A 12,969-nucleotide genomic window follows, 5' to 3' on the forward strand; every position below is an offset into this window, starting at 1 on the left:
TGCTAATATCGATGGAGGCTATGGTAAATCGTTCGTCAGCGAGGTAGCTCTCTCGTCCGTCGCGGTCTGGGGCCTCCTTTATTCCCGCGTACTCGCGTGACACCGTGACAATGAGGTAAATGCACGGCAGGCTTCTTTGATCCCTGCCTCCCCGCTGCCATTGTTCCCCAGACGTCTCATTGTTCCCGAAAACTTTCGAGTGTGTGGCAACAATAAGAAGCGCGCATGGTACGCCGAGTGGAATACGCCGCACCCTCGCGAGGCTACATTTGTGCATTAATCTTCCCGGTGCCGTAGCTCCGTTAATACCTCGTTGCATCCGTTTACGTCAGCTCCGTCGCATCCTCGCCTCTAGCGTAGGCGCGCCAAGTCTACGCCCCGATACTAGATCGCGCGCTGAACCTCGAAAGTAGTACCGCTACCGGCCGCGGACTGGCGCTGCGAGCGGAGCGATAGGAAGCTCCGCCCACTGGTCCCGCGCATGCGCACTGGAGGCCCCGCTACGGCTCAGCGGGTGCGTTAACCGATAAGTGCTCCTCGAACGGCTAGTCCAGATTACAAAGTTTGCTACAAGTTTGTTACAAGCGAAGGAAAGCAGAGGAACTGTGTTTATGACGGGGCAGCTGGCCCGAGAAACACAAACGAGACGTTAATTACATCATCCGCCGGCGGTCGCGATTAAATTATAAGCAAGGAGACTCCGCCCCGTAACTCGCGTCGGGATTAAAGCGGCTCACGTTCTAACGGGATTACACGAGTTCCTGGGTCCCTTGATCTCTTTATTCAGCCGCGAAAAAGCTGGCCCTCGTTCCCAGACGAGGCACGTGCGCTCCTTTCGAGCCACGTCCATCCTCCGGCCGTTCAAAAATTTCGAAATACACGCTTGCACGCCCGCGCGGGGAACGGAGGGGGTATACGTGTCCCAGGAAATCCCGAGGAACGTGCCGGTCCTTTCGATGAAAGAGCTTCCTGGCGACGGAGCTCGCGAAAGGGCGAGCTAATCCTCGCCCCATCTTGGAAACGAGGTCGTTCCCGGTATCCTCCGCTTCCATAAATAAATGAACTCGAACATCCCCCGCAGCAACTGTTCCGCGGGCTTGCACGGTTTACGGGGGCTAGAGGATTATTTAAAAATCGCCCGATTAGGGGTGCGGAAGAAAGGGAGGGAAGAAACACGCTACTCCTGGAGTGGAGTAATCCCGGAAATGCCTTTGCAAATCAGAGCGAGAGCGCGCCTCTTATAACTGTCAGCTCGAGCATCCACTTCGCCCTCTGTCCCTCTCGGGCCACCCTTCCGCAGCGTCTTGATTCCTCGAGGAGGGTGAGCAGGAGGGAAGTCCTTTGAGGAACGTCCTCTGTTCTCGTGCAGTTCGAGCACGGTGCCCTTTACGCGAGCGTGTATAAAATACGCGGAGAGGGTGGAGGGTGAAATCGATGACTAAACCTACGGTTAGGACTCTTCTTCGACGTTTTCGGATTAGAATCGCCGGGGGAATAAATTCGTTGCAATCTTTTTAGACGGAACGAACGGGGGGTGGCCCGATGAAAACGCGATCGCCGCGGTGGAACAATTTCATCGAGCGTAAAGAATAAGTAAACCCAGCGCCGGCTATCTCCTCTTCCTTGGCTACACAAAAGACGGTCAGGCGATTCCTCGTAATCCCCCACGGAGGGAGAAAAACTTCGTTATCGGATTTCCCCGGCGATGTAATCGCCCCGGACTCCCAACCCCCGCGAAAATATGATCTATCGCCGATCATCGAAGCCCTTGGAGGCTCAACGGAGGGAGAGCGACAAGATGCTCTCGTGTCGAAGATAATTCCCATTATCCACTGGATCATGGCAACTGATGGAAATATCCAGGGGATTCCCTTCTATTTTCCTCGGTGCGCGAATCTGGGTTAAGTCCTGGATCAACATTCGCGCGGATCACTCTGTGCATCGAAAAACGCAGATATCATTTATTTCACCCGTTTAATAGTAATAATAATAATTTTCTGTCGAAAAGTAAGAACTGCGAGCGAACCCGGCGAGAAAGAGCGCGAGGCTCCTTTGCGAGAAAAGCTCGATCGACCCCGGAAATTCGATACGCGATCGAGTATTATTTATATTTCAAGGGAGCCGCCCACCACTTCAATTTCATCACCATAAGGAGCGGGATAGAGGAGCGGGCGTTCCTCCTATTGGAAATTCCTCAGGCAGGAAACTCGAGCTCGTGTCGGAGACCTCGGGGAAACAAACGTATTTCCGGCGAGAGGAGAGCGACTGGGATCGGATTAGAAATTCGATAGAGAATCGAATCGCGAGAAAATCGAATCCACGTTCGCGTGCCTCTGCTGCAGTCGACGGAATCTAGCCCGTTTCGAGGAAAAACTTCTATATACTGGTGGGAGTGTCTCCATTTACAGAAAATGCGCGACAAGATTTTCCCCCTTTCCATTCATCGCTTTTTGGGAGTCCTTCCAGTCGCTCCGGGCTCGAGGAATCGACTTTCCTCGCTTATTTTCTTGGCTCGAGGACTATTGGAAAGCTTGGGGATTATTTGGCGGAGGTAGCGATGGGTTCGAACAACTCGCGAGTATTTTTGTTCTATAAGCGAAAGTTTCGTGTGCGATTTGCCTGAGATATGTGTGTCCACAGTTTCCAGAGACCCTGTATAAAACTCGGACCAAAAGTAGCGCGGAGCTTGCCCTCGACTCCCGAGTCCTGATTATAAATTGAGATTCGAAACGGGGGAAGAAATCCCGCAGAATGGGGTCGAAGAGAAGTTGCAGGAAAATGGAGGAACGCGGGAGGAAAGGATTTCAAACTTAAAGATACAAGAACTCCGACACTTCTTCCTACGGAAAATGTAAACCGGGTATAAAAACCCCTATTACAAGCATCCAAAAATACAGGAAGCCGAACCACCGTCAAACGAGCTCGACAAAACCCTTAAGCCCCAACTCAGGACTGAAACAAAGTTCGAGGGTGTAAGAACACAAGAAGCGTTTCAAGGGTGGGCTAAAGAAGACGGAAGGGCGGATATGAATTTCCAGAAAGGTTTGCCTAAGCAAATTGCGAAACGCAGTCTCTATCGTTGGAGCTGGGGGGGAGTGCTAAATCGCGAGGTCGTGCGCCTTACACAGGAGCCCCTTGGTCGCGCAACTCCCGAAATCTCTGAGGGGAAAAAGATGAGTTTCCACCAGCCAGCGTGAAATACCGCCCGCCCGAATGCTTCCAAAGAATGCGCATGAAAATCTGGGGCTTCGATGACAGTGAGAACGATCAGAAAGGACTTTCTTTTATTCCCACACGGATCGGGGACCAGACTTCCCAACTTCCACGCGCTGGTAAATTATATTCCGCTGGATCGAAAGAAAAAATCGCCCATTAGGGGGCCCCCATTAAATTCAACGTCCACGGGCTCTCCTGGGGAACGAAGAAAGGAAAGTTCGCCGGCTAATGGCGCGGTACTTTCAAAACGACCGCCTCCCAGTCGTTCCTGAAGAACTCGCGTGCCCTAGCCTCTCCCGAGCATAAATAATCGCGTCGATTATGCACGAGAATCGACAATCTGGCTTCCCCCCCGGATAATTGCTCCGCGCTAGACTTCCACCTGAATCTTTAACGCGGTCGACTTGGAATGCGTTCCTTTTCGAGTCGAGTACAAGTTTGTAGTGCTCACAAGTGGTTCCAGGAGCCACGGAGGGAGCTTGTCCAATTCGTGGCTTTTAGAAGGTCTGGGTTATCGTTGGGTTCACTTTTTTCACAGTTGGAACAATGTTCTGGTTACTTTGAGAAGCCAAGAAAAAGCCACAAAGGGGCATGCGCTTGATATTAATTTATATTCATGAGTTAGGGGGCTGCTTTCGCCTTTACGGGCTTTACTGGCTCACAGATCAGAAAACTGACTTCTTTTGCCTTATAGTTCAAGTATTAAGACTCTAAATTGATCAGAACGGGATCCCCGGTAAGTGGGCATCTCGGAGAAGCCCACCCAGAGCTCCCGAAGTATTCAAAACTTATTTCTAAATACCACTTTGCAAAGGGATCCTCCACGACAGGTGCGCGGTCAATTTGGGCCCACAATTTTATTAAAAGCCCTACCCAGAACAATCATTCTATATATCTTCCTCGGAAAGAAGGATTCTCAATATTTCCTTCAGACGCATGCAGTGTCTTTGAGGAGATTCCAGAACTACAGTGTTTATTCGTTAAGAGCTCGGCGCACCGTCGGTCCCGAGCTCTTAACGAATAAACGCTGTATTCTTCAAGCGATAGCGACAAAATGAAAGACTCACTTGGAAGTCGAACTTCTCGAACTCCTGCTGCGTGTCGATGTCCACGTTCCTGGGCACGATGATGGGGCACGTGTCCAGGGAGACCTTGGAGTCGGGGGACTCCACGTAATCAGGGGTGATCGAGGTCGGTCCCCGCTCGTAGCGCAGCTCCTCGTTCAAGATGGCCGCCGAGGGCCCCGCGGCCGGGCCCTGCGCCTGGCTCACGTAGTAGAGGCAGAGCAGCAGCGTCAGAAGTATAGCGCAGCCGACGAACACGCGGCTGGAGCCGCGCCGAAGGATCTTGTACATGTTCCAAAAGCGATGCTCGATTCCCGGGGCGTGTCTTTTGGTCGGGATTCACCTGGAGCGACGGTTCAGGTCGCTGGATCTCGAGTCGATGATCACTGTCGACGATCGCTCCCCGACTCTGGCGCCGTCGTCTGTCGACTTCATGGGACACGCGGGCGCTGGTACGATCTGGAAATTCGAGAGCTCGGTTATGCGCTAGAAGAGTTTAACTGCACTGTGATTTTGGGGAGTAGAAGCGCAACCGAAACCTTTGGTAGGATTTGGAGGATTGGGACCTAGGCTAGGTGGTGTTGGGTGACCTTGGAGGAAGTTGGAACCTGGGCTAATTTCATCGCTGATGATTGGGGACCAGTTAGACTGGACTTAGGGGCTGCAGTGGCAAAGATCGAGTTACCCTTTGGAAACTACTGTGCTCTGATTTTCGAGAATAGAGGGGATCATGATTTGGAAATGAAGTTAGAAAGCAGAATGTAGATTGCCTTAACTTAGGGCGCTGCGATCTCAGAGGAGGGCAACCGAAGCCTTTGGCGTGATCTAGAATTCTAAAGACTGGGTTAGCTATCCACTGGCCTTGGAGGAAGTTGGAGGTGGCTTAATTTGATCGCTGAAAGATTGAAATTGCGCTAATTCGGTCGCTACTGTCCTCGGAACTTAGGAGATAGAATTTCGATCGGCCCACCTTGGCCACGAGCAATACCAGGTCAAGGCGGCCCGCTTCCACATCAATCTAGAAAGCAGACCCACTTGGATTCATCTGACCCGCAAACAAGTTTCGCGATCGTGACGGAAGAAAGGGACAGGGGTGCGTTGAGCGGATTCAACCGTTGAGAACTCAACGGTGATCAGTCACCTTTCCGCTGAACGACACTTGGAAGGATAGGGATATTTGTAGCAACTCGATACATTCCGTAAAAGTAGCGGACTTTATCTCCGCTTAAAAAAATGGCGACCGATCGCTGAACATGCGAGAACAGAGCACTCTAGCGGTGGCGTTCAGCAAAAAATCAGTGAGCGGCTACTGAGCCGCTACGTAACGGTCGAGTCCGCTGAACGCACGCGATGACTCACCGCTCACACCACGGTCCCCAGCGGATCGACACTCGCCGCCGAATCTCGGAACCGGTTAGAAAAAAACGGGACTCGCCGCGACGCGACTCCGACGGGAGCGATAAATGCGACCCGGTGAACCAGAGACACGCTTTCCCAGAAACCTTCTGTCCCGATGTAAGGTCAACCCTCGCACGCGATAATCGATCGTGCCTATCGCCGCGAGACCGCCTATTACGTCCCCGCATATTCTGTCGCGATCCAGTAAAACGCGTTTCTGTTCTCTCCGTCGACGCGTGCTTAGGCGAGCGAGAAAGTTCGCTGCGGGGGGCTGGGAGAAACGGGAGCCTGGAAGCTTCGAGTGTTGCACGAATTTCCTAGATTCCTTGCGGAATAATTTTAAGGGAAGCTTTTAGGGGGTTAGCTTCTGGCTTGGGGGAAGCTTTTTGGCGTTTTACTCGGGGTGGACGCGAAGAGCGGAAAATGTCCTACATTCTTTGCCGAGAAATTTAATGCAGAATTAAAGCGATGCAGGCGCCATTTTTTTACTTCGCCGGGAGCAGAAAATTCCCTAGGTTTACATGCGGCTGGGTAAGAGGAAGCATTCAGCTGCGGACTCGGAAGTCTCTTTCTTTCCTTTCTCACTAGACAGTTACCTAGATTCCCCTAAACGAGGAATTTACGTAGTGCGGTGATTCTCGAAATTATCAGCAGTCTACATTATTCTAGTATTTTTTTGAACCGTTGAAAGTGGCATGTATTTTATAAAATAAAAAATTGTATTTCGAATCGTCTAGACGATTCCAGTAGGGTTGCCAACCGTACTATAATATACAGTATTGTACTATATTTTTGCCTAGTGTACTTATACTGTTAAAAAAATATATAGTCCGTAGAAATATTATATTTTCGATACATCGACAAAATTCCACAATTTGCTAACTTAGACTTTCACACAGAGGATTTTTTCTATAATGAATATGAAGTGGTGGGAGGAGAGACGCAAAGCCAGTCGATCACTCATGAGAAATGAACCACTTATATATGTTAATTTAGAGTTTCAGTGCAATCAAACTTTTGACATATTTGTCGAAGACAATGAATTAATTAATAACGCAAAATGCGTAATAAATATACATTTAAGAAATAAAATGTCGTTGTAATGTAAAACGAGTTGGATTTTGGATTGTCTACCACTTTCTTCTGAAAAGTACTATATTTTTCACAATGTACTATATATTTATCACATTTCACCGTAAAGTACTATATTTTCCCGGAAAAAGTTGGCAACCCTAGACTCCAGTGACGCTGGAATGTTGCGTTCTCGATGGTGGGAGTATACACTCGACTGAAAAGTAGGCTTTCGATCCTGTCGAAACCTGTCGGAAGGACGGCACTTGGAATGTATACCTATATAGCTTAAAACTACGACTGACAAATTTCAAAGTACCGTTGGAAGTCTATTTTCCAGTCCTTGTCCTGAGCGTTTAAATGACATACACTTAATTGAACTGAACATATCTTTAATATAATTACGTGGAATATAAAAGAACGTTTCAGAAAATATCGCGACGGTTGTCGGTACACCGTGTTCAAAGCACGACTAACTGTCGATCGGTTCCGTTTGCGATAAAAAAAGCACCGAGCTCCTTAGCGCGCTAAAAAAACCGAGCTAAGCCTTGGCCAGCGTGTCGATGGACGCGTGGCTCTCTAGATTTTTCCAATAAATACGGTCACCTGATTGACTTAACCTATCGGCGTCCCCTGGCTTCCAAGCTTCCTCCATCGTAAAAGAATGGCGAAACGTTTACAAGAACGCGAGAACCCGATGCACCGAAGCTAGACGAGCGGAGATTGCACAGATTTACGAAGAGTAACACACTTTTTCCGCGACAGAAGCGAGTAAAAACCGCGACGCGACGTTCACGTGAAAGCGAGCGTGCAGAGACTGGCGAAAGCGACCGCGCATGCGCACTGCCAGTCACGTGACCGCGTCCCCTCCGCGTGCTACGTTTTTGCTCAATCGTGTCTCCTTGCTTTTCGCCTAGCTTCTGAGAGTAACGAACGCGAGGACTGCCGATATATAATTAAATAACAGAGGCAGAGTCTTTAAGTTGCCAATTAGCTAACGAGTATCAGGAATGGAAGCAGACGCGGCAGAAAGCGCTTGAAAAATTCGAGACGATGAGAATCGCACTGTCTGCTGGAGCGGGGAACGGTGGAACGCGAACCAAAGGGAGGACGGACGCGGGAAACAGCGGAACGAGAGAGTTTCAGACAGAGCCCGTTAGTTCGAAGCTTTCAAGGGTCTCGAGTAGGTGTAGGACAGCCTCGCGGCACTCTTTCAGCCCGTGGCGCGGGATTCGAGTGGATTTCTCGTTCCTCCTCGCTCTCCCTTTCCGTCCGCGCTTATTCCTCGCCCCGGTCGCGATCCTTTTCGCCGTTCCCAACGTTCCCCGCCGTCGCGCGGACCGGAAGTCCTTTCAATCGCGAATATCATTCAACCGGCCCGTTGTCTCCGGCGCGCGCCTTTCAAATCGGCCCATTTTTTATTCCACGCTCGGGGACGTGCGTCGAATCGCCAGCGCGTCCATTGAAATTAAACGGGGAAACGATTTCGAGCGAGGCACGCGCGCGTCTTACGCCCGCGCTAATTCGTCCTCTTCACAGGAGCGCGAGTATTTGAATCCCTTTTACCGGTGTCCCGTTTAAACGAACGTATGCGAATGCTGACTGGGAAACGATCTTCTTCTATGGCGGCTGGGGAATCAATTAAGTAAATTGCTGCGATCTCGCGGGTAAGCTGTATAAATAAAAGAGCTTCCAGTTACGACGCATCGGCAGCGCCAGGCGCGCGTATCTTTTTCGCGGGAAATTGGAAAACCGCCGCAGTGCTAGGAAAAAGCCGCGGAAAAGCGGGCGGGACGCCAATTATCGTATGCTAATAAACGTCGAGTGGATCGGCTTATCGCGGCCAAAGAAAATCACGCGCAGACAGCAACGTTTCGCTCGCAACACCAACAATCACAAACCCGCAGGGGGGGGGCGATGGGAGGGAAAATATCCGTATTGCCGTTCGATTTATCGTGACCCGCGGTTTTATCGAACAATACCAATTACTCGTATGTTAATAAACCTCGAATATCGATATCACTCCGCCCCACCCCCTCCCGACGAATCAGTAAACAACAATTTGAATTTTAAAATCCGATTCTCGTTCCCTTAAACAATCATTTTAACGAAATTATTCGCCCGTGCAATGCTTGCGAGAGTGCTAATATTATAATCGAGATTCAAATCGACCCTCTTGCGCAAGTAAGACTGATTTTTCCAACAGTATAATTGTTTTTATGACAATTTACGCTCCCAACGATCTCCTACTGAGAATTATACTTTGATTTTGAAAAGTCCTCGAGAACCACTTTTTTTTATAAATTCCAGTGTAAATACAGAGGAATCTTTTTGCTTTTAAAGCTGGTTTCCGCGAAGCTGAGAACCCTCAGCAAAGGTTATCCTCGTACCTTTTCCAAGTAGAATCGCTCAGACGCTGACGGCGAATTATGCAAGATTCGCGGAAAGCAGCGGAGGAAAACGAGCGTGTCCCTCGTTGGAAAAGCGATGATCGCGGTCGCGCCCGGCCAGGACCGAGCATCGCGCCGACTAAATTGCCAGGACGAGCGGAATGGTTTTGATAAACCGCCGGGGAGAACTATTTTCATCGTCGATTCGCCCGCGGCCTGCCCTGTCGAATTGCCTGCGATAATAAATTCGTCGCGACCGCCTCTACCCGGGGACTCGTCAGCGAGGGACACAGAGAAATTAGGAATTTCTAAAAGATCCACGATTAATTAATGTTGGACTGTGTACAACGATGGACTGTTCCTGGAGTTGGAGTGTCAGGGACTTTGGGGACCCGGTGACTTGTTGAAAGTTTTCCTTTCTTTCGCTACAGGAGACCCAAAAGAGGGGAAAACGGTCTTCTCGTCCCCTGCGCTTCTCAGTCCGAGAAAACCCAGCAAACAGTTAACCTGCATCGCGCTAAAGACTATTCTTTCTATTACTTTTAGTTTAAGTTTTACACAGTTCTTATTATTATTATACCGACGATCGACTGTGTAACTTTTATTTTCTTAAATAAATAAACATTATATTCTAACAATTAATAAGCTCCGAATTTTCCTTCTACTCGCGGTCTAGTCTCTGACAGTAGATCCGCCGATTCTTAGGGTCACGTCGATGAACAGCTGATACAGCGTTATCAGTTGCACCGATTACGTCAAAGAACGCTTTCGGTAGACTCTCCAGCGGATAGAGGTCGGTGGGAGAAGTGAAATCTCCTCGACAAATATGTCTAAACTCGCTGTAAACACAGCAGCGAGTCTCGAGGCTCCTTCGGAATTCTTAAGAAAGCAACCGCGAGCTTCGTGGCCCGAGAAGGGAAGAGGAGAAGCCCCGGTAAAACCGTCAACCACCGAGGCCGTCCCCAGGAGTCCACGGGAAGCCGCGAAACACCAGGAATCTCGTACCTTGTTTCTCCGCGCAAATCCGGCTGCCAGGTCCAGAGGGAGAGAGCGGGGCAGGTAGCGACACTTTGCCTTCGAAACTGACTGGAAACGCGCCCGCGGAAATCACGTCCTCCGAGGCGAGGGCCACGGCTCTTCGGGGCGAAAGAGCGCGAAAGAGCGGGAAGGAAGAGGCGAGCGTAGCCAAGAGGCAAGTGGTCGCGAGCGAGAACCACGCCGCACTAAACCGTCGGCCGCCGAGCGGAATAGTTTCGACACGCCGCCGGCTATATCCGCTTTTCCGACGCGGAGAGACACGGTGGCGCGCATGTGCCGATATAATCCGCGCTCCTGCTCGTCCGTACGCGCGACGCACACGTGGAAACGACGCCGGGGTGGCGGAACAGGACGCGAGGGGGTGGAGAGTAGGGGAGGCACGGTGGCTCGAGGGTGTTTTGACTGGCGCGAGGGTGAGCCTCGTCCGTCCAGTCCACCCTGCTTTCCTTCCACAACCTATCCTCTGGAATGGACGCAGGGGGGGATGGGGGAGGCAGAGGGTGCTTGGTGCGACTCCGGGGTGATTGCACGAGGGATTGTTTGGGCAGAGTGCAGCGGAAAGAGATTGTAATTCCATATGTATGGATTCGAAGCGCTGCGCGGGGAATGCGCAGTGCGCAGGCGCGAGTGGAGGCCAAAGTGGGCGGAGCCTCGGTAGCCACGCCCACTCGGGACCTCACTTTTGCTTCCTACGTAGCAATTGCTTGGGATCCTGCGAAGCTTCTCGGAGAATCTTTGTTGCGAGATGGAATATGCCATGGGAAATGATAAATACTTCGCATATTTGCTGTCAGCGACCCCTGAAATCTGGCTGGAGCCAGTTTGCTGGGGGGAGAGAGGACGCAGTTGGCCCGGTGGCACGGGAAATTGCATCGCCAAGTAATTGGATGGCGGCTGTTTACGCGGGGAATTACGTTATTACTTAATTTGCGTCGATATTGGTTTCGGCAGCCACCGCGGGACTGTCACCGGCACGATAGCCCGCAAAATCGCCACTACTCCGCGTTCTAATGGAGCACGATCTTGCATGCCTCAACACCGCCAACCAATCTGCTCAGAGGAATCACTCCTATCCACCGTTAGGCCAGAAACTTATTCCAATCCCCTGCTCCTTGGTAGACACCGCAGAGCAGCGCCGAATAATTACGCTCCGCGAGAGATTCCAAGCGCTACTCGCTTCTGCGCCACGGATTTTATCGAGTGCCACACAATGGGTGGGCTAAAAGTAGTTTCTGCGAGAACCAGGGAATTCCACCGACGCGGATCGGGATCAACGAGCCACTCGTAACACCGACTCTCGTTCGGTTTCACTAGAATTCGCCGGCATTCTCGCGGCTGATCGATCCCACCTTCGGATCTATCACGGAGAAACAGGAACAGAGCGGTCCAGACGAACTTCGCGATAACGTTCGAATCGAGTTCTCACGCTCGTGTCCGCCTTTCAATCAGCTTAATTGCCGTTCGATCGAGCTCCAATTGGTAGCAACGACGACAATGCCCTTAGATTACGCTCCGCGCTCGCGAATCTACAGCTCGACATCGCGCCTTTTCCAACATCCATCCACGGTGAAATCAGACCCACCCCTAACCGCGCCATTCGCGATCATCGAATTCCAGGAATCATCAGCTGAAGCGGTTCCCCAGCTGAATTCAAATTACCACCCACCTCCGGGACATTCCATGCGAACTCGGACAGACTTCGGAGTAAGTTTTCGTGGATTGCTGAAAAAAGGTAGCACTTAACTTCAAACAGCTGTAAAATCGTGATTTTTCAAAATTTTGAAAAATCCTTTGAGGTACGTTTGAATGTCACTAAAGACTACAAGATATTGAAATTTTAGCAATCTACGAAAATTTACTTCGAAATCTATCCGAGTTCCCATGGAATCTCCCCTCCGCGAGTGTCCATGAAGCTAGAAAATCTTCCGAAGCGTCTAAATCGCAATTTAAACTATCTAACAGAGGTGCGACGAGCTTCCAGCTCGATTGCGAGGCGCGGGGGTGCGATAAAGCTCCGAAACAAGCCGCGATTTTACTTAATTCGAGGCGCACGCACGCTGAATCGCCGAGTAGTCACGTAGAGTTAAAAGGTCCGACTCGCGCGGCTCTCCCGTCGGGGATACGCTCCCCCATGGGTATCGATACCGCCCCTCTTCCCCAGGGGAGGATACCGTTTCTCTCCTAGTGTCTATTAACGCGACAGCCCGAGCTTTTGCGGAGACCTGCAGCTCGGGGATACTTTCGCCTCGATGGAAAACGCGGGGCGAAGTTTACTCGACAATTTTCTCCAGTCAGAGACCTCCTCTCGCTTCGGGGGACAATAATTGCTAGCCAATCCGGGTGCTGCAAAAGGGCTGTGAATTGTGGGGTATTTTTCTCGAATCTCTTACTACTACCACTGCAACTTTGAATATAATTATTATTATTGCATACAAAAATTTGAGTACATTCTTCGAACGTCAATTAATAAACGCACAAAGTTTGGAATTGCAATACCCAATACTTTTCTTTTCAATAATTCCCCAAAATTGCCTTATTTTCAGAGCGTCGAACTAAGTAGAGATGTCCCTTAAGGGGTTTACAATTTTTGTTGAGCAATAACAAAATCGCGCCGGTTTAAAAGAAAACGTTCCCCAAAAGAGTATTTTCTCCCGAGAAAAATCTCGGTTATTTTTCGACGAAAATTGTTAATTAAGCTACGGGCAGTAGCGACACTCATACGGGCTGAAAATCTTTTCGAATTTTTCAGTTCGGATAAACCTGAGCCGGGAAATCACCTACGCCACGAACAT

At 50.3% G+C, this 12,969-nt stretch overlaps 2 protein-coding genes across 4 annotated transcripts in view; one reads left to right on the plus strand and one right to left on the minus strand.

The window, feature by feature from the left end:
- Alpha-man-iib (alpha-Mannosidase class II b) overlaps positions 1-12,969 on the minus strand; it is a 106,429-nt gene that overhangs the window by 48,429 nt on the left and 45,031 nt on the right. The window contains exons 1-2 of one of the 3 annotated variants that reach the window (XM_076828404.1): positions 10,145-10,371; positions 4,284-4,739 (exon numbers count right to left, since the gene is read on the minus strand). In XM_076828404.1, the coding sequence (XP_076684519.1) occupies positions 4,284-4,571 (288 nt within the window). In that variant the 5' untranslated portion in view covers positions 4,572-4,739; positions 10,145-10,371. Of the gene's footprint in view, positions 1-4,283; positions 4,740-7,355; positions 7,511-10,144; positions 10,372-12,969 lie in introns of those variants that run through there. The other 2 variants (XM_076828405.1, XM_076828403.1) reach the window with 2 other exon arrangements.
- Positions 1-12,969, plus strand: part of Beta'cop (coatomer subunit beta') — a 106,847-nt gene that overhangs the window by 5,795 nt on the left and 88,083 nt on the right. The window lies entirely within an intron of this gene.

This window comes from Andrena cerasifolii, chromosome 15 (assembly GCF_050908995.1).
Source record: "Andrena cerasifolii isolate SP2316 chromosome 15, iyAndCera1_principal, whole genome shotgun sequence".
NCBI classification, from domain to species: domain Eukaryota; kingdom Metazoa; phylum Arthropoda; class Insecta; order Hymenoptera; family Andrenidae; genus Andrena; species Andrena cerasifolii.